Source organism: Xenopus tropicalis, chromosome 7, assembly GCF_000004195.4.
Source record: "Xenopus tropicalis strain Nigerian chromosome 7, UCB_Xtro_10.0, whole genome shotgun sequence".
NCBI classification, from domain to species: domain Eukaryota; kingdom Metazoa; phylum Chordata; class Amphibia; order Anura; family Pipidae; genus Xenopus; species Xenopus tropicalis.
In genome coordinates, this window is record NC_030683.2 from 123,247,498 (window position 1) to 123,270,201 (window position 22,704).

General features: G+C 41.4%; 1 protein-coding gene across 1 annotated transcript; it reads left to right on the forward strand.

Annotated features, from left to right (window-relative positions):
- Positions 1 to 2,635: 2,635 nt before the first annotated feature.
- LOC105945909 (B-cell receptor CD22) lies at positions 2,636 to 15,623 on the forward strand. The gene is made up of 6 exons (XM_031906569.1): positions 2,636 to 2,732; positions 9,771 to 10,040; positions 11,723 to 11,983; positions 12,957 to 13,068; positions 13,641 to 13,689; positions 15,030 to 15,623. The coding sequence occupies exons 1-6, from the start codon at positions 2,636 to 2,638 to the stop codon at positions 15,066 to 15,068; spliced, it is 828 nt and encodes a 275-aa protein (XP_031762429.1). The 3' UTR covers positions 15,069 to 15,623.
- The last annotated feature ends 7,081 nt before the right edge of the window (positions 15,624 to 22,704 follow it).

Genomic DNA, 22,704 nt, shown 5'->3' on the forward strand with positions numbered 1-22,704 from the left:
CATTTATCTACATTTAACTCATTTTCAGTTCCTGTGTAATAAATCTGGGGTTACTTCCTGATTGTGTTGGTATTTACTGGGACTTTTTGGGGTGTCACCACAGTCACAACTACGGTACATCAAGCCATACCCTAGGGTGGGCTACATTAATAATGTCCCAATGCATCCCCGGTTGCCAACAGGCACTTCATTTGCTAGTTCTGTAATGGCTGAAAACATAAAAACAGAACTAAACACTGGGGGAAATAATTCTATATTCAGTGATAGGAAGAAAGAGGTGCTAACAGCTCAGCGTGTCATTTCCCCCAACACAAACAAGTCTATGTGCTCAGTGCCCTCACTCACACACTGTGCAACTTGCCATTGGATGAAGACTGGTAAGTGCCACTGTTATTGTGCTACTCTAGAGATCCAAAGATATAATTACCCCTTATTGGGAGCAGAACAGCCCTATTGGGTTTATTTAATGGTTAAATGATTCCCTTTTCTCTGTAATAATAAAACAGTACCTGTACTTGATCCCAACTAAGATATAATTACCCCTTATTGGGAGCAGAACAGCCCTATTGGGTTTATTTAATGGTTAAATGATTCCCTTTTCTCTGTAATAATAAAACAGTACCTGTACTTGATCCCAACTAAGATATAATTACCCCTTATTGGGGGCAGAACAGCCCTATTGGGTTTATTTAATGGTTAAATGATTCCCTTTTCTCTGTAATAATAAAACAGTACCTGTACTTGATCCCAACTAAGATATAATTACCCCTTATTGGGGCAGAACAGCCCTATTGGGTTTATTTAATGGTTAAATGATTCCCTTTTCTCTGTAATAATAAAACAGTACCTGTACTTGATCCCAACTAAGATATAATTACCCCTTATTGGGGGCAGAACAGCACTATTGGGTTTATTTAATGGTTAAATGATTCCCTTTTCTCTGTAATAATAAAACAGTACCTGTACTTGATCCCAACTAAGATATAATTACCCCTTATTGGGGGCAGAACAGCCCTATTGGGTTTATTTCATGGTTAAATGATTCCCTTTTCTCTGTAATAATAAAACAGTACCTGTACTTGATCCCAACTAAGATATAATTACCCCTTATTGGGGGCAGAACAGCCCTATTGGGTTTATTTCATGGTTAAATGATTCCTTTTTCTCTGTAATAATAATAATAATCTTCATATCACTGTAACACCTAGTTCTTACAGTAACTCTCACTAAAAATGGATTTAGGGGCACAGTACAACCCATTTCTAAAGTAATCTGTGCTTTCTGTACATCATTATTTCTCTCCAGGTTTTATTGGAAGAGAACATAGGAAGAAGCCACTAACTAAACCACAGAGAGGGGGGGACAGTACAAGATGGAGAGATGCATGTTCTTGAGATGGATCATTCTGCTGGCTCTGTATCAAGGTAAAGAGATAACATAAAATGCAATGCCTTAAACAGATATTAAGGCAGCCAATCAAAGAAATAACAAATATTATACAATATGTGAATTTCACCCCAAATATCCGGCAGGAATTCTAAATGCTATAACTGGAGAATGTTCATTAGGGCCAATGTGTATGTTAAAAGGCCAAAGTGTTACTTGTAGCCTTGCCGGGTAGCAGATTAATGAGCTAATCCTAATAATTGGTCAGTTACGCCTAAGGGGCGGGGCACTGAGTTAAGATTAACTCTTAACCTCAGACGTATTTATTGAATCCCTAGATGTTATACCAACAGTATTTGAGATAGGGTAGAATGCATTATCGGTTCGGGATTCGGGCTGAATCCAGCCTTTGTTAACTCTTCCCGATCCGGAATCGGTTCGGGATTCAGCAGAATCCATCATGGTGGGTTCGGGGGGGTTCAGTAGAACCCAAAAAAAGTGGGTTCAGTGCATCCCTAATTATCAGCTACAAAACCCAACTCTCTTATCAAATATAACAATCTGGGCAGGGGCTACACAGCATTGATTTAACCAATAGTATGAAATTGACCAATGAATATAATACTATTGCTCTAATATGTTCACCAAAGTTATGGGCATCATATTATTGGGCTAGTCCATATAACTAAAGGGGTCATAAAGCTCAAGCTGTGTCCTGCAAAAGGTCACTCCCCCTCCCATTCCTGGGAGTAATTGTTATACTTTGGGGGCCTTATTACTGATTGGGATGTATCTGTTATTACTCCAGAACCTAAAAATCTATACTTACTGGTAATATATAGGCTTTTTGTTATTGTATACTATTTTATAATTGCCACAGATACAGTAAATATAGCAATGCAGTTTGTGGTGTCACTGCATCCACCTACAAGCCATTTCCATAATCCTTACCCAGTGTTTTAGTTTTGTTCTGTTTGTCTGTTTCTCAGGGGGGTTCCCAGGTTCGTACAGTCAGGATTGGGCCATTACCCTCCCTGAATCCATCAGAGCATTGAGAGGATCCTGTGTGGTGATTCCCTGCACATTCACCCTCCCCAGGGGCAACAAGGACTTCAATCTGGTTTGGTACAGAGAAACAAAGCAATCGAGCAATATAATATTCAACCAATGGGATCTGTCTGTGGTAAATGCCTATTACAGAGGCAGGATACACCCGGCCACAAATGAATTCAACTCCTGCTCCATCAAGATGTTTAATGTGGACAAAAGCGAGACTTACTTTCCATATATAAATAGGAATTGTGATGCTGCGAATAAGTGTCAGACGGTGAAGGTTCAAGTCTCAGGTAAAGTCGCATAACTGCAAATATATTGCCTGTAGATTATAGGCGCTACAGTACCGAAGGAATGACATAAATAATAAATTATTTTAGAAGCTCTTAAAGGTTGCAGGCCTTTGTATGTGTTGGTAGTGTTCTTGAGGGGTTCTCTAGGCATTGCTGTGTATAGAACCCTGATGTTACAAAACAAATTGATGCCCGGTGGTGAAGTTGACATTTGCCAGTACAGCTGCAGATGAAGCAGAGGCAGTCAAAAAGGCAAAGCAAGCTCACATTGTTACATAGTTACATAGGGTTGAGAAAACCAGAGTCCATCAAATTCAACCCATCCAAGTAAACCCAGCACACAACCTATACTTACCTATATATACACTCACATACATAAACTATATATACAACCACTAATACTAACTGTAGGTATTAGTATCACAATAGCCTTGGATACTCTGCTTCTTCAACAACTCATCCAGGCCCCTCTTATAGGCATTAACAGAGTCTGCCATTACCCCATCACTAGGAAGGGCATTCCCCAACCTCACTGCCCTCACCGTGAGGAACCCCCTACCCAACATCCCCCGGGAGGGCATTCCCCAACCCCCTCACTGCCCTCACCGTGAGGAACCCCCTACCCAACATACCCCGGCAGGGCATTCCCCAACCTCACTGCCCTCACCATGAGGAACCTCCTACCCAACATCCCACGGCAGGGCATTCCCCAACCTCACTGCCCTCACCGTGAGGAAACCCCTTACCCAACATCCCCCGGCAGGGCATTCCCCAACCTCACTGCCCTCACCGTGAGGAACCCCCTACCCAACATCCCCCGGGAGGGCATTCCCCAACCCCCTCACTGCCCTCACCATGAGGAACCCCCTACCCAACATCCCCCGGGAGGGCATTCCCCAACCCCCTCACTGCCCTCACCGTGAGGAACCCCCTACCCAACATCCCCCGGGAGGGCATTCCCCAACCCCCTCACTGCCCTCACCGTGAGGAACCCCCTACCCAACATCCCCCGGAAGGGCATTCCCCAACCCCCTCACTGCCCTCACCGTGAGGAACCCCCTACCCAACTTCCCCGGCAGGGCATTCCCCAACCCCCTCACTGCCCTCACCGTGAGGAACCCCCTACCCAACATCCCCCGGCAGGGCATTCCCCAACCTCACTGCCCTCACCGTGATGAACCCCCTACCCAACATCCCCCGGCAGGGCATTCCCCAACCTCACTGCCCTCACCGTGAGGAACCCCCTACCCAACATCCCCCGGCAGGGCATTCCCCAACCTCACTGCCCTCACCGTGAGGAACCCCCTACCCAACATCCCCCGGCAGGGCATTCCCCAACCCCCTCACTGCCCTCACCGTGAGGAACCCCCTACCCAACATCCCCCGGCAGGGCATTCCCCAACCCCCTCACTGCCCTCACCGTGAGGAACCCCCTACGCTACTTCAAATGGAAGCTCCGTTCCTCTAATATAAAGGGGGGGGCCTCTGGTGCACTGATTGTTTTTATGGGAAAAAAGAACCCCCCCTATCTGCCTATAATCCCCTCTAATGTACTTGTACAGAGTAATCATGTCCCCTCGCAAGCGCCTCTTTTCCAGAGAAAACAACCCCAACCCTGACAGTCTAACCTCATAGTTTAACCCTTCCACCCCCTTTACCAGTTTAGTTGCAGTCTCTGCACTCTCTCCAGCTCATTAATATCCTTCTTAAGGACTGGAGCCCAAAACTGCCCCCATACTCAAGGTGAGGCCTTACCAGGGACCTATAAAGGGGCAAAATGATGTTGTAGTCATCTTTAGTCTCAATTAATAAGAATTTATTGTGATATTATGTTGAAGATGATTGCTTTGACCAGTGGATCAGACGGTTGAATGTAACCAAGTCTAAATTTCACATTCTTATGTCTATATTGCTAGGAAATAAAATCAGGTGTGGTGAAGAACAAGTGAAAGATATGAGGAGGGCAGGCAATGATACAGTCAGACTAAACTAACACATGTTACCTCTGTTAATACTTGCTGCATGATTTATTTTAGATTATCCCAGTGAGCTATCAATACACTTACCAAGTCTAACTGAGGGAAAAAGTGCCAACATCTCCTGCTCTGTAGAACACACGTGCCCCCCCAGCCCCCCTACTCTACAGTGGAACAGAGCTGGGTATAATACTACATACAATCAGAAAAGACTTAAGGATGGAGTATGGAAAGCTGAAGCTGTAATGGAATATCTCCCCTCCTACCGGGATCATGGAACATCATTCAGATGTGAAGCTACGTTTTCAAAGGAGCAAAAGTTCCATCGCTTGGTCACTTTAAATATAAGCTGTAAGTACTATCAGAAGAAAGTTGTTGTGTTGTTTTTTTTAACTGATGTGTCCTTAATAGTCTTATACAGATAGGCCTCTATTTGGTCATGAAGCATAGTGCCGCTCAACTACTTCTCATGGCAAACAGTTCTATTCTGTCCAGCTTACATTAATGGTTCCACCAGTTCTGCCAGTGCCAATGCATTGTGGGAACCCTCAAGTGCATGCAGGTTATCACAGTGGGAAGTCATGGTTATATAGTAAATTACATAATAATGGCTTTGTTTCTTATTCATGGAATAGAGAGCCCTGAAAGCCACATCCTTGTCAACAGGTTGTTGAGTAGTTCCGTTTAATTGGGTATAAATAGATAGTCTTTGTGGAGTCAAGTGCTTTTTAAGTGAGGAGGATGAGGCCCAGCTACAGTGTACTATTGCAAATGGAGGTGGCTTTGTAACTGGGTCAAGTTGTTATTATGGGGGACTAATTATCCGGACATTGACTGGAGTAATGGGGTGGCCAAGTCAGAAAAGGCTAGTAGGTTTTTAAATATGCTAAATGGCAACTTTTTATTTCAGGCGGTTCAAGAACCTACTAGGAATGACTCTATTTTGGACCTGGTGATATCTAATAACAATGAACTCATCTCTAACATTTGTGTGGGGGGGGGGGCATCTGGGGAACAGTGATCCCAACATGGTCTCCTTTGAGATAATGCTACAGAGACAGCGCTATAAGGGAGGAACTAAAACGCTCAATTTCAGACGTGCAGACTTTGCCAGTATAAGGGCATCTCTGCAATGTGTCAACTGGGAAAGGCTTTTCATGGGGTTAGACACAGAAGGAAAATATAATATCTTTAAAACATTGCTAGGCAAGCTAAAATAGAGATGGAAAGGGGTATTGCAGCTAGGAGTAACAGGGATCCGAAATTATTTTTTAAAAATGTAAATAGTAAAAAAAAAATGAAGCAAGAAGGGGTGGGAACCTTACCATGGGGGGAGGGGTTGTTGGTTAATCAGAACAGGGAAAAAGCAAAAATTCTGAACTCTTATTTTGATCTGTCTATACAACTGAAGAACCAGCTAAAGAAGGTTTTCTTTCTGTGTTTTGTGTACAAATTGCAGCCAAATATTGCTTTTAGCTGCTATGTAGCCTTTATATAAAGAACTACTTTCAGGTGTATGTTAATGAGCTGGGGCTTTAAAGCTTTCTCACTAGAGCCTTTCAGCTAAAGGTAAGTGCAACAGGGTCTTACTACTCAGTCACATTGTTTGCTGGGGGACTTGATTTTAATTGCATCACATACTTATATTGTTAATAGGCAGTGTAGGACTAGTGGATATAGTGTAGTGGAGTGGATAGATAGGTTAGTATGGGTCTGTATGTGAGTGGATAGATAGGTCAGTGTGGGTCTGTATGTGAGTGTATAGATAGGTCAGTGTGGGTCTGTATGTGAGTGTATAGATAGGTCAGTGTGGGTCTGTATGTGAGTGGATAGATAGGTCAGTATGGGTCTGTATGTGAGTGTATAGATAGGTCAGTATGGGTCTGTATGTGAGTGGATAGATAGGTTAGTATGGGTCTGTATGTGAGTGGATAGATAGGTCAGTGTGGGTCTGTATGTGAGTGGATAGATAGGTCAGTATGGGTCTGTATGTGAGTGGATAGATAGGTCAGTGTGGGTCTGTATGTGAGTGGATAGATAGGTCAGTGTGGGTCTGTATGTGAGTGTATAGATAGGTCAGTGTGGGTCTGTATGTGAGTGTATAGATAGGTCAGTATGGGTCTGTATGTGAGTGGATAGGTCAGTGTGGGTCTGTATGTGAGTGGATAGATAGGTCAGTGTGGGTCTGTATGTGAGTGGATAGATAGGTCAGTGTGGGTCTGTATGTGAGTGGATAGGTCAGTATGGGTCTGTATGTGAGTGGATAGGTCAGTGTGGGTCTGTATGTGAGTGGATAGATAGGTCAGTATGGGTCTGTATCTAAGTGGATAGATAGGTCAGTGTGGGTCTGTATCTGAGTGGATAGATAGGTCAGTGTGGGTCTGTATCTGAGTGTATAGATAGGTCAGTATGGGTCTGTATGTGAGTGAATAGGTCAGTGTGGGTCTGTATGTGAGTGGATAGGTCAGTGTGGGTCTGTATGTGAGTGGATAGGTCAGTATGGGTCTGTATGTGAGTGAATAGGTCAGTGTGGGTCTGTATGTGAGTGAATAGGTCAGTGTGGGTCTGTATGTGAGTGGATAGGTCAGTGTGGGTCTGTATCTGAGTGTATAGATAGGTCAGTGTGGGTCTGTATGTGAGTGGATAGGTCAGTGTGGGTCTGTATGTGAGTGAATAGATAGGTCAGTGTGGGTCTGTATGTGAGTGAATAGATAGGTCAGTATGGGTCTGTATGTGAGTGGATAGATAGGTCAGTGTGGGTCTGTATGTGAGTGGATAGATAGGTCAGTATGGGTCTGTATGTGAGTGGATAGATAGGGCAGTGTGGGTCTGTATGTGAGTGGATAGATAGGTCAGTATGGGTCTGTATGTGAGTGGATAGATAGGTCAGTGTGGGTCTGTATGTGAGTGGATAGGTCAGTATGGGTCTGTATGTGAGTGGATAGGTCAGTGTGGGTCTGTATGTGAGTGGATAGGTCAGTATGGGTCTGTATGTGAGTGGATAGGTCAGTGTGGGTCTGTATCTGAGTGTATAGATAGGTCAGTGTGGGTCTGTATGTGAGTGGATAGGTCAGTATGGGTCTGTATGTGAGTGGATAGGTCAGTATGGGTCTGTATGTGAGTGGATAGGTCAGTATGGGTCTGTATGTGAGTGGATAGATAGGTCAGTATGGGTCTGTATGTGAGTGGATAGATAGGTCAGTGTGGGTCTGTATGTGAGTGGATAGGTCAGTATGGGTCTGTATGTGAGTGGATAGGTCAGTATGGGTCTGTATGTGAGTGGATAGGTCAGTATGGGTCTGTATGTGAGTGGATAGATAGGTCAGTGTGGGTCTGTATGTGAGTGGATAGGTCAGTGTGGGTCTGTATGTGAGTGGATAGATAGGTCAGTGTGGGTCTGTATGTGAGTGGATAGGTCAGTATGGGTCTGTATGTGAGTGGATAGGTCAGTATGGGTCTGTATGTGAGTGGATAGATAGGTCAGTGTGGGTCTGTATGTGAGTGGATAGGTCAGTGTGGGTCTGTATGTGAGTGGATAGATAGGTCAGTATGGGTCTGTATGTGAGTGGATAGATAGGTCAGTATGGGTCTGTATGTGAGTGGATAGGTCAGTATGGGTCTGTATGTGAGTGGATAGGTCAGTATGGGTCTGTATGTGAGTGGATAGGTCAGTATGGGTCTGTATGTGAGTGGATAGATAGGTCAGTATGGGTCTGTATGTGAGTGGATAGATAGGTCAGTGTGGGTCTGTATGTGAGTGGATAGGTCAGTGTGGGTCTGTATGTGAGTGGATAGATAGGTCAGTATGGGTCTGTATGTGAGTGGATAGGTCAGTGTGGGTCTGTATGTGAGTGGATAGGTCAGTGTGGGTCTGTATGTGAGTGGATAGATAGGTCAGTATGGGTCTGTATGTGAGTGGATAGATAGGTCAGTGTGGGTCTGTATGTGAGTGGATAGATAGGTCAGTATGGGTCTGTATGTGAGTGGATAGATAGGTCAGTATGGGTCTGTATGTGAGTGGATAGATAGGTCAGTGTGGGTCTGTATGTGAGTGGATAGGTCAGTGTGGGTCTGTATGTGAGTGGATAGATAGGTCAGTATGGGTCTGTATGTGAGTGGATAGATAGGTCAGTGTGGGTCTGTATGTGAATGGATAGGTCAGTGTGGGTCTGTATGTGAGTGGATAGATAGGTCAGTATGGGTCTGTATGTGAGTTGATAGATGGGTCAGTATGGGTCTGTATGTGAGTGGATAGATGGGTCAGTATGGGTCTGTATGTGAGTGGATAGATAGGTCAGTATGGGTCTGTATGTGAGTGGATAGATAGGTCAGTGTGGGTCTGTATGTGAGTGTATAGATAGGTCAGTGTGGGTCTGTATGTGAATGGATAGATAGGTCAGTGTGGGTCTGTATGTGAGTGGATAGATAGGTCAGTGTGGGTCTGTATGTGAGTGGAAAGATAGGTCAGTGTGGGTCTGTATGTGGGTGGATAGATGGGTCTGTATGTGAGTGGATAGATGGGTCAGTATGGGTCTGTATGTGAGTGGATAGATAGGTCAGTGTGGGTCTGTATGTGAGTGGATAGATAGGTCAGTGTGGGTTTGTATGTGAGTGGATAGATAGGTCAGTGTGGGTCTGTATGTGAGTGGATAGATAGGTCAGTGTGGGTCTGTATGTGAGTGGATAGATAGGTCAGTATGGGTCTGTATGTGAGTGGATAGATAGGTCAGTGTGGGTCTGTATGTGAGTGGATAGATAGGTCAGTGTGGGTCTGTATGTGAGTGGATAGATAGGTCAGTATGGGTCTGTATGTGAGTGGATAGATAGGTCAGTATGGGTCTGTATGTGAGTGGATAGGTCAGTGTGGGTCTGTATGTGAGTGGATAGATAGGTCAGTATAGGTTTGTAGTTGCTGGGTTCAGTTTAAGGGTTGAACTTGATTGACTTTGGTCTTTTTTTAGCCCAACTTAACTATGTAACTACTGTATGTAGGTGCCATCTGTAGAGAATTTTTAGTATGGGCTTCAGTATAGTTATAATTATTGTATTTCTCTTTTTCCAGATTCTCCCCAAAATGTTCAAGTTGTCATATCTAATGGGAGAAAAGAATTTATAGAAGGTGATAATGTGACTTTATCCTGTGTTTGTGATGCCAACCCTGCTGCAAATAATTTCACCTGGTATAATAATAGAGACAAAACTCTTGAGCTGTTGGAGGAGCAGGGGCGGAGCATAACTGTGACTGTGGGGCGGGGCAGAGAGACATTCTCCTGCGCTGCAGGGAACCCACTGGGAATTGGAAATTCAAATGCTTTGGAGCTGCAGGTTTTGTGTAAGTATTAGATCACATCAGTACCAGAGTTTCTGTGGACCATTACAGTACAAATTCCCTCTAGGAGCTGGAACGGCTGATTAAGACTGGAGCTGCTAAATGATATAAACTGCTGTTCCATATTCATGTTTTTCTACTCCAAAACAGTAACATCATTGTTTCAAAGGCCACTGGTGTCAAGTTATTGAGTGAGAGCATGGTGCAGCATGAAATTCTTTCCTCCAAAATGGTGGGAACATATAAAAGAAAGAGCCCAATGTAAGCCACGGTCTCCTTGTCAGGGGTCTAGTGGTAATAGCATTACACCCAAAGGTTGTGTGATATAGATATCCTAAGAAGGTGTTCTGTGGAATAATGTTTAATCTGGACTGGACCATTCACCACCTCTTGGGGGACCATAACATACCCCTTATTTTGAATATATAGAGGATTCCCAAGTGTGTCTGAGTATGTTCCCTCTTCCCCCATGGAAACTCCTGTGTGTAGCTTTCAATGGAACCAATGTCTTCATTTCCTTTTTCTTTACTTGGTTCTGAAACCATGTTTCCCCAAAGTATCTGGACATCTGCCTGTCCAACTTTTTATTTCCAAACATTCCCCAAAGGGAATTAATATGAAACGGGTGCCCCTTTTGCTGCTTTAATAGTCTATACTCTCCTGAGAAGGTTCCCATTAGATGCAGGAACATTGTTGGTGGGATTTGCTGTCATTCTGCCACAAGAGTAATAGTGCGGATGGGCACTTATTAGGGATTAGACTTGTCTCACATTTGGGGTTCCAATTCATCCCATAGGTTTTCATAAGGGTTGAAGTAAGGTTTCCTCCTATCTCTGCAAACAATTTCTATATGGACCTTATAGCATTGTATGATGGAGTGGCCTGTGCAACAATAATTAGAAGTGGTGCCCACATTCTTTTGGCCATACAGTGTACCTTATTAAGTCGTTTGACCTACAGGGTCATCTAATAACTAAAGTGCGACGGAATTATCTAGAACTACTTGCCTCGTTAGCCAATTAGTCAACTCCATTTTCTGTAATAACTCTTGTTGCTTTTTTCTGATTATAGAAGCTTAGAAGGACTTCTATAGTATGGTCCCTTTCTGAGGTATATAATCAAAAATATATGGAATAAATGGTTCCAGTCAGTTACTGTATTTAACATGAGAATCTGAATGAGTCCCGAGTGGATCTATTGTTAAACAAAAGCATTAAAGGAGAAGGAAAGGCTAATAAAGAGTTAATCTCAAGCTGCAGGCATACCTTCAGTTGTCTCAATAGTGCCCTTAAGTCTTCCCATATTTCTCCTGTTCAGATGATCAGAAGCCAAACAGGAAGAAAAAACGCTGAGCTGTGTAAAGAAAGTTCCCATAATGCCTCACTCCTGCAAGACCAAGACCGGTGTACATGCTCAGTTAGTTAGACTATGAGTCAGCTTCCTGCTGATTGGCTCAGATCCACATTCCTAAGGGGGGGAGTGAGTTCTTAGCATTTCTGAGGGAGTGGGAGCAGGAGAGGAAAAACAGACACAGGAAAACAGACACAAAAAATCTTTTGACAGAGAACACAGTGCAGCGTTTCTGTGAGTGCTTATGGCTGTATTTACCTTTCTGATGAAGCTTACTGAGTTTTTACCTTTCCTTCTCCTTTAATAACGGCAACATAAATCTATTTCTTTAACAGATCCTCCAAAAAATGTAACGGTTTCCATTCTTGATGGGAATTTGGATCTAACAAATGTGACTTTAATCTGTACCTGCTTTGCAAGGCCGGCTGTAAAGAACTACACTTGGTACAGAGATAGGCAGGGCCAAGTCACAACGTTCGAAGAACAAAGCGCGGAGATAACTATAAACATTGGGCCGGAGAAGGAGCTGTATTTCTGCTCAGCAACAAACCAGCTTGGAGTTGGTTTCTCCAGCCATGTCGACCTGCAACATCTATGTAAGTTTGATGTTTGATCTGTGCATTAGACAGTGGAGTGGTCTAGACCAGTGGTTCTCAACCTTCCTAATGCCGCGGCTAGTGATGAGCAAATCTGTTCCGTTTCGCTTAGCCGCAAAATTAGCGAATCTTTCAAAAGATCCGCGAAACAGCGAAAATGTTGTGCGGCAAAAAAAATTGTCGACCACGACTACTCTTTTGTTGCCCGTGGCTATTATTTTGTCGCCCGTGGCTATTATTTTGTTGCATGGCTATTATTTTGTCGCCCGCGGCTATTACTTCGTTGAGCGGCTATTCTTTTTTGACGCTGGCGACAATTTTTGGACGTGCGGCAATTTTTTCCACTGCAAATTTTTTCATCCGTTTCGTGAAACAATCCGCCAATTGTGAAACGCGGAAATTCGCCACGAATCCATGCCTGGCGAAACATTTCGCCCATCACTAGCCGCGGCCCTTTAATACAGTTCCCCATGTTGTGGTGACCCCCAACCATAAAATTATTCCTAAGACCATCGGAAATATGTGTTTTTCCGATGGTCTTAGGCGACCCCTGTGAAAGGGTCGTTCAACCCCCAAAGGGGCCCCGACCCACAGGTTGAGAACCGCTGGTCTAGACTTTGGAGTGTAGAAGACCCAAAGTAGGTGGGAAAAACTTTAGTGATTTGACCATTCCAGGCTAATTATAGACTGTATTTATTTTTGCCAAGAGCAAAGTTTTGAACCTGATGGGCCTTTGTATCAGTCCTTCCCTGTATCACACCTTTCATTTAACTATTACACATTTATAGCTGCCCTCATGTTGGGAGTGCAAAAAAATCATAGATTCTATTGTATCAGGGACCTGAAAACTACAAACATTTCTAAATTTGCTATTTTCTGGTCCTGGCTCAGTTACCAAGGGTCATATTAATAATATTATCATCCATCACGGTGCCCTGTTCATTACTGTAATTGAATTATTATTGTTTTGCAGTGGAATCCTCCAGTTACAAACACGGTTTACTCAGTCCTACCGCGTTGGTGTCCTACTGTGTTGGAGTCATTGGAATCCTTAGCATTCTGCTTATTGTATGCTGTATCTGGAGGTACTCAAATTGTTATTGACTGTTACTGTAGTATGATCACTAGATGGCGCTGTTACATGTACAAACTGATATGTGTCATCCGGTTCTGCTGATAATTGTTTCCCCTAGCATTGCCTGTCTATCCTTTCCTTCCTCCCAACTTGTTGGCAGTTCAGCCATGTTTGTTCTAAGTAAAGCTTGTTCCACTACCAGCTGCTGTGAACCTCTTTTATAATACTGTGTCCAGAATATAACACAAATGTTTTCTTTTTATTAACCTTACATCTATGTCATTATATACTGCATGTATATCTGTCCCTAGTTTGGCCAATTAGAACTCCAGTTTAGCATTAGTTACTTAATTGATCACTCAGATGTACCTTACCCAATTGAAACCACCTACAAATTAAATCAGCGTCCTGCATGTTTGTAATTAACCATTCAAAATGCCAGACCATTCAAAAAGACTACGAAATGACTGATGAGTTAGATACAGTATATGGGTCTAAGAAGTCAAATAAATGATGGTGGACTACAACAGCCTTTATAATAAATGGGTTTAGCTGTGTATTTATCATCTTATTTCTCCATAGAAGAAGAAATATCCAATCCTCTTCAAGTAAGCAGAAAAGCAACCGTGATGTAAGTTTTTTTTTGTCAAAAATACTCCAAATATGACATTTTAGCTCTTCAGTAAATATGTCCCATAATGTACTTATAAAGTCACATTTTTATCAATCTTATCGATTTTGTTGTGATTCAAGAAACCCAATTTACCCAATGCTCCGATATACAGTGTTTCAGGCACTTCTGCAGAATATTCTGAATACAGGTATCGGACCCCTTATCTGGAAACCCATTATCCATAAAGTTCTGAATTACGGAAAGGTTATCTCCCATAGACTCCATTTTAATTAATTCACATTTTTAAAAATTATTCCCTTTTCTCTGTAATAATAAATCAGTACCTGTACTTGATCCCAACTAAGATATAATTACCCCTTATTGGGGGCGAAACAGCCCTATTGGGTTTATTTCATGGTTAAATGATTCCCTTTTCTCTGTAATAATAAAACAGTACCTGTACTTGATCCCAACTAAGATATAATTACCCCTTATTGGGGGCAGAACAATCCTATTGGGTTTATTTCATGGTTAAATGATTCCCTTTTCTCTGTAATAATAAAACAGTACCTGTACTTGATCCCAACTAAGATATAATTACCCCTTATTGGGGCAGAACAGCCCTATTGGGTTTATTTCATGGTTAAATGATTCCCTTTTCTCTGTAATAATAAATCAGTATCTGTACTTGATCCCAACTAAGATATAATTACCCCTTATTGGGGCAGAACAGCCCTATTGGGTTTATTTCATGGTTAAATGATTCCCTTTTCTCTGTAATAATAAAACAGTACCTGTACTTGATCCCAACTAAGATATAATTACCCCTTATTGGGGCAGAACAGCCCTATTGGGTTTATTTCATGGTTAAATGATTCCCTTTTCTCTGTAATAATAAAACAGTACCTGTAATTGATCTCAACTAAGATATAATTACCCCTTATTGGGGCAGAACAGCCCTATTGGGTTTATTTAATGGTTAAATGATTCCCTTTTCTCTGTAATAATAAAACAGTACCTGTACTTGATCCCAACTAAGATATAATTACCCCTTATTGGGGGTAGAACAGTCCTACATTCTGTCCTGTGCTTAATCTGCCCCAATGAATAGAAAATGATGAATATTATTAATTATAGATGTAGTATTTTACTCTTTCCTTTATTATTGCATGTATGTGTTGATTGTATGTCATTTCTAAATAGAAAATCAATATTTAAATATAGAGGGATATAGATGGAATCAGGGCTTCTACTATTGCAGCCCATTGATTGTGCCATTACTGTACTTGCCATAAGCTGTAGGGAAACAAACAAAAACCTATAGTGATTGTATTATTTTTCTCAATTGCTTTCTACAGAATTCCAAACCCACTGAAGATATCTACATGAACTGCTGAAGAGAAACACATCCATATATGATGAAATCAAGGTAGAATAAAAAGGAGAGATTTGACAAATGCATTACTTGTGTTGTCCAGACCTGTCCAATGATAGGGTAAAGTCTGGGTTGGACTGGGCCGCTGGGATAATGGAAAAAAACCCGTTGGGCCCTGATTGGGTTTTTTTATTCACTGCGATTGTTTCAAATCCTAGAAAAAGTATAAATTGCTAATATTACTAATATTATTCTGCAATAGAGTTTTTATGTGATAACCGTGAGATAAGTTTTTCTGAATTGAATTGCATCTCAGATTGAACCTTATTAGCTAGTTTTCACATGATAAACCTTTTTCTCACTGTACTGAATATGATCCGTATGTTATTAGGTATATATAGGTATATAATACATTTTGTGTACATTTTTTTTGTGAAGCACTTCAGCATTTTGCCCAATAAAAGGATTCCATAATTGAGAATTTTATCTTTTTGGTTTTCAGCCCCGAATCCATGAGCAAACAGATTCAAATGACCTCAAAAACTATGGGGCTTATTTACTAATCCACGAATCCAAATCCCAAATGGGAAAAAATCGGATTGGAAACGAACATTTTGCGCCTTTTTTGTATTTTTTGCGATTTTTTTCGTCACCGTCGCGACTTTTTCGTTAATTGACGCGCCTTTTTCGTAGCCGTTACAATTTGCGCGAATTGTTGCGACTTTTTCATAGCCATTATGACTTTCGTGAATTGTTGCGACTTTTGCATAGCCATTACGACTTTCGCGAATTGTCGCGACTTTTTCGTATTGAGTGCTCAAAAAAGTCCCAAAATACCGATCATTAGGAACAAAACGCATTCGGGCGCGTTTCGGACGTTCGTGGATTAGTAAATGTGCCCCTATGAGTAGAAATTAAAAGATACTCATGGAAATGCTGCACTCTATCCAAAGAAACACAGGATTTCTTGTCTCCCTTTTTGTAAACATGTTCTTAGGGTATCTGACTTCCTCTCTCAGAAAAATCTTTCATTCCGAGGCTCGAGTCTGCCCAGATCTCTCTTCTGCTCCCCCTCCCATAATAATTAAGAAGAATTCACTCCCCCTGCCATCAGAATGTGTGATCTGAGCTACCAGCAGCCAGAGCTGCAGAAGGAAGCTACTGAGACCAAACTAAAATGGCAGCTGCTATCTTAAACAAACAGAGGGAGCTTCTAGGGCTGTTTACTCAGGTATGGTAAAGCTTTCTGCAGAATAAATATAGCATTCTAGGTGGCACTAATCTATTGGCAGTAAAATGCCAAAATGCCTTTCCTTCTCCTTTAAGATTGTTTATATAAAAAATGAAAGTTGGAGAGATTGAGTAATGGTTTATGTGCCTGTATTTGCTACTATAGTATTGTAAATCTTAAGCTTTAATGAGCAGAGCCTGTTTCCCTCATTTATTGACCACTGTTTGTGTATTATCTGTATGTTTATTGTATACACCCTTGTACTGGACAGAATGGTGTAATATGTTGGAGTTTTATAAATATGTGTTACTACTAATAAAAATGTTTGAAATATAACTAATGAATCTGCCTCCTGCTGTTCAATGGAACAACCAATTGACTTCGCTGAATTTCGGAAGTTGTTTCTCAATTTTGGATTAATGTCAGTGACAAAATGAAGGTTATGGAGGGATGTACTGGTTTTCTAAAAAAAACTGATTAATTTTTGGCTGTACAGGTATGGGAGCCATTATCCGGAAACCCATTATCCAGAAAGTTCCGAATTATGGGAAGGCCATCTCCCATAGGTTCCATTTTAAACCAATAATTATTTTTTTTGGAGATGATTACCTTTTTCTCTGTAATAATAAAACAGTACCTGTACTTGATCCCAACTAAGATATAATTACCCCTTATTGGGGCAGAACAGCCCTATTGGGTTTATTTAATGGTTAAATGATTCCCTTTTCTCTGTAATAATAAAACAGTACCTGTACTTGATCCCAACTAAGATATAATTACCCCTTATTGGGGGCAGAACAGCCCTATTGGGTTTATTTCCTGGTTAAATGATTCCCTTTTCTCTGTAATAATAAAACAGTACCTGTACTTGATCCCAACTAAGATATAATTACCCCTTATTGGGGGCAGAACAGTCCTATTGGGTTTATTTAATGGTTAAATGATTCCCTTTTCTCTGTAATAATAAAACAGTACCTGTACTTGATCCCAACTAAGATATAATTACCCCTTATTGGGGCAGAACAGCCCTATTGGGTTTATTTAATGGTTAAATGATTCCCTTTTCTCTGTAATAATAAAACAGTACCTGTACTTGATCCCAACTAAGATATAATTACCCCTTATTGGGGGCAGAACAGCCCTATTGGGTTTATTTAATGGTTAAATGATTCCCTTTTCTCTGTAATAATAAAACAGTACCTGTACTTGATCCCAACTAAGATATAATTACCCCTTATTGGGGGCAGAACAGCCCTATTGGGTTTATTTAATGGTTAAATGATTCCCTTTTCTCTGTAATAATAAAACAGTACCTGTACTTGATCCCAACTAAGATATAATTACCCCTTATTGGGGCAGAACAGCCCTATTGGGTTTATTTAATGGTTAAATGATTCCCTTTTCTCTGTAATAATAAAACAGTACCTGTACTTGATCCCAACTAAGATATAATTACCCCTTATTGGGGGCAGAACAGCCCTATTGGGTTTATTTAATGGTTAAATGATTCCCTTTTCTCTGTAATAATAAAACAGTACCTGTACTTGATCCCAACTAAGATATAATTACCCCTTATTGGGGGCAGAACAGCCCTATTGGGTTTATTTCATGGTTAAATGATTCCCTTTTCTCTGTAATAATAAAACAGTACCTGTACTTGATCCCAACTAAGATATAATTACCCCTTATTGGGGGCAGAACAGCCCTATTGGGTTTATTTAATGGTTAAATGATTCCCTTTTCTCTGTAATAATAAAACAGTACCTGTACTTGATCCCAACTAAGATATAATTACCCCTTATTGGGGGCAAAACAACCCTACAAATTCAATCCAAATTACAGAAAGACCCTCCTTATCCAGAAAACCCCAGACCCCAAACATTCTGGATAACAAGCCCCACACCTGTATTACCTAAAACAAGAACGTCAAAGAGAAGAAAATACGATCAGCCTACGTCTGTATTGAGAAGAAACAACTCAGCAGAGATGTGGGTAACCACTCTAACCATAACCACTCTAGCCTCAGTGGGGACTGGAAACCAGTGGCTTTTCTTATAGTAATTAGTGGCGGCTGAAACTGTCCCACTTCACTTCATGTGTGAAATGCTTTGAGATCAATGGGTGCGACTTTTTCCAAGCTGCATGACTTTTCATACAATGCATTGGAGTCTATGGGCATTTTTTTTTTTCTGCAAAACCTGGTAAAAATAAATAAATAAATCACTCATCACCAATGGTAATAAAAGTAGCCCTGTATAAATAACCAGTTTTTAATGTACTGATATCCGGAGCTCAGCATTTGGGGGTGCAAGCACTGAGAGTATTCCCCAAAGACACAAAGTGTATTTCTAGCATAATTCTTGTTGAGCTTTAATCACCTTTACAGGTATGAGATTCCTTATCCGGAAACCCATTATCCAGAAAGTTCCGACTTAGGGAAAGGCCTTCTACCATAGACTCCATTATAAGCAAATAATTCTAATTTTTAAAAATAGTTCCCTTTTCTCTTTATTAATAAAACAGTACCTGTACTTGATCCCAACTAAGATATAATTACCCCTTATTGGGGGCAGAACAGTCCTATTGGGTTTATTTAATGGTTAAATGATTCCCTTTTCTCTGTAATAATAAAACAGTACCTGTACTTGATCCCAACTAAGATATAATTACCCCTTATTGGGGGCAGAACAGCCCTATTGGGTTTATTTAATGGTTAAATGATTCCCTTTTCTCTGTAATAATAAAACAGTACCTGTACTTGATCCCAACTAAGATATAATTACCCCTTATTGGGGCAGAACAGCCCTATTGGGTTTATTTAATGGTTAAATGATTCCCTTTTCTCTGTAATAATAAAACAGTACCTGTACTTGATCCCAACTAAGATATAATTACCCCTTATTGGGGGCAGAACAGCCCTATTGGGTTTATTTAATGGTTAAATGATTCCCTTTTCTCTGTAATAATAAAACAGTACATTATTTGTTTCTCATAAAACTTAGGTACCAAGTAATGGAGCTACCATAAAAAAATAAGAATATCTTTAACACAGATCATACAGACAAGAAAAACTATAATAAACCTTTTTACAAACTGACTATATGTAGTCAGGGAATACTGCTCCAAGCAAATGTATATATCAGAACATGAGTCATTGTTATCATATTGACATTTAAAGATAAAATATCTTGGAGCAAATTTTATAGGAGCATGTTAATGTATAATTTAATAAAGTAACTTAGCAAAGTTTATATAAACAAATTAAAACTTAATAAAGAAGACCAACATCCAATACTTTTTAGTTTGCCTATATATGTAATAGGCAGGAATTAATAGTAATTATTCCTAAAGCTTTCTATTAGACACTCATTTCATTGGTGTATGATGCACCATTTCCCATTCTGGAGTGAGTCTTGGTTTCTTTTTTGCAGGAAGGTCTGCAATTGGATCTCCATTATCAAACCCCATTCCTGAATAGCCTTCCGAGCTTCCTCAGGTCTATTTGATACAGTACCTCACAGAAGGTTAATGATCAAATTGAGGAATATTGGCCTAGAACATAATATTTGTAATTGGATAGAGAACTGGCTGAAGGATAGATTACACAGAGTGGGGGTAAATGGAACATTTTCTAATTGGACCAGTGTGGTTAGTGGGTACCGCAGGGGTCAGTCCTTGGGCCTTTGCTTTTTAACTTGTTTATTAATGACCTGGAGGTGGGCATAGACAGTACTGTTTCTATTTTTGCTGATGACACTAAATTGTGCAAAACTATAAGTTCCATGCAGGATGTGCCGCTTTGCAGAGCGATTTGACAAAATTGGAAAACTGGGCAGCAAACTGGGAAATGAGGTTCAATGTTGATAAGTGCAAAGTTATACACTTTGGTAGAAATAATATAAACGCAAACTATCTACTGAATGGTAGTGTGTTGGGGGTTTCCTTAATGGAGAAGGATCTAGGGGTTTTTGTTGATAACAAGTTGTCTAATTCCAGGCAGTGTCATTCTGTGGCTACTAAAGCAAATAAAGTGCTGTCTTGTGTAAAAAAGGGCATTGACTCAAGGGATGAGAACATAATTTTGCCCCTTTATAGGTCCCTGGTAAGGCCTCACCCTGAGTATGGGGGCAGTTTTGGGCTCCAGTCCTTAAGAAGGATATTAATGAGCTGGAGAAAGTGCAGAGACTGCAACTAAACTGGTAAAGGGGGTGGAAGGGTTAAACTATGAGGTTAGTCTGTCGAGGTTGGGGTTGTTTTCTCTGGAAAAGAGACGCTTGCGAGGGGACAAGATTACCCTGTACAAGTACATTAGAGGGGATTATAGGCAGATAGGAGGGTTCTTTTTTCCCATAAAAACGTTCAATGCACCAGAGGCCCCCCTTTAGATTAGAGGAACGGAGCTTCCATATGAAGCAGCGCAGGGGGTTCCTCACAGTGAGGGCAGTGAGGTTGGGGAATGCACTTCCTAGTGATGTGGTAATGCCAGATTCTGTTAATGCCTTTAAGAGGGGCTTGGATGAGTTCTTGAACAAGCATAGTATCCAAGGCTATGATAGGTCAGTGTGGGTCTGTATGTGAGTGGATAGATAGGTCAGTGTGGGTCTGTATGTGAGTGGATAGGTTAGTGTGGGTCTGTATGTGAGTGGATAGGTCAGTGTGGGTCTGTATGTGAGTGGATAGGTCAGTGTGGGTCTGTATGTGAGTGGATAGATAGGTCAGTGTGGGTCTGTATGTGAGTGGATAGATAGGTCAGTGTGGGTCTGTATGTGAGTGGATAGATAGGTCAGTGTGGGTCTGTATGTGAGTGGATAGGTCAGTGTGGGTCTGTATGTGAGTGGATAGATAGGTCAGTGTGGGTCTGTATGTGAGTGGATAGATAGGTCAGTGTGGGTCTGTATGTGAGTGGATAGGTCAGTATGGGTCGGTATGTGAGTGGATAGGTCAGTGTGGGTCTGTATGTGAGTGGATAGGTCAGTATGGGTCTGTATGTGAGTGGATAGATAGGTCAGTATGGGTCTGTATGTGAGTGTATAGATAGGTCAGTGTGGGTCTGTATGTGAGTGGATAGATAGGTCAGTATGGGTCTGTATGTGAGTGGATAGATAAGTCAGTGTGGGTCTGTATGTGAGTGGATAGATAGGTCAGTATGGGTCTGTATGTGAGTGGATAGATAGGTCAGTGTGGGTCTGTATGTGAGTGGATAGATAGGTCAGTGTGGGTCTGTATGTGAGTGGATAGATAGGTCAGTATGGGTCTGTATGTGAGTGGATAGGTCAGTATGGGTCTGTATGTGAGTGGATAGGTCAGTGTGGGTCTGTATGTGAGTGGATAGGTCAGTGTGGGTCTGTATGTGAGTGGATAGGTCAGTGTGGGTCTGTATGTGAGTGGATAGGTCAGTGTGGGTCTGTATGTGAGTGGATAGGTCAGTGTGGGTCTGTATGTGAGTGGATAGATAGGTCAGTGTGGGTCTGTATGTGAGTGGATAGATAGGTCAGTGTGGGTCATTACGTGACTTTGGCAGACAATGTGCACAATCAAAGATTAATAATATCAAATAAATACGGCCTTGCCAGCCTAACCCAAGGCAATATTCTAAAGCCATAATTCCATAAGAGATCGCTACTATGCTCTGCCGTTCCTCGCTGAAGACTTGAATGAGTATTAGGCTGCCTCTACCTACAGAGAGGATGGCCCCAAACTCTGCTACCAGCAGGAGCTGCATTACCAGCCATGAGACAAGTTTAGCAGCCCTGCTGGGTCTGCAGTGTCTCGATGATAGAAATCCAAGCAGGCTGTCACCTAGCACAAGCAGTAGTAGTGTCTGTATATATCAACCCACCGTGCAGTCACAGGAGAGACCCTCTTTTCTCCCTCTGCTAAAATTACATGTGCAGTTCTCTGGCAAGGTCCTACTGCTGCTGTGACAAACAAAACTTAAAATATATTATATATCCATTGTTTTGATCCAGAGTAAGGCAAAATAAAACCCAACCTGAAGCCTGTGCCAATTATGCCTCAAGAGGGAAAAAATTCCTTCCTGACCCCCTTGGCGATCGGAAACACTCCCTGGATCAATAGTTAACATGAATTAAATACAATGCTGACTCTCAAGTGTATACTGTATAAAGATACAGAAAGCACAATATAACAATGCATTCAGGAAAACATCCACATTCAGTTATTAATTGATAATATGAAAACAAAAAGAAGAGAAACTCCCAACATTTTGCCAAATATGTAAAAAGGGGGAGGGGGGAAGTTTCTACCTGCTCAGAAGATAAGGAAGTAAGTGCTTCTTTTCTGACATCACATCCCTCTCTTTCTCCGTCCCCCAGGCCGGCTTTCTCCTGTCTTAACCCTTTCCTTCTCACCTAATCACAGTTGAAAACATCTTGGCACATCTTGTGCACATTATTTGCTTCTTTCA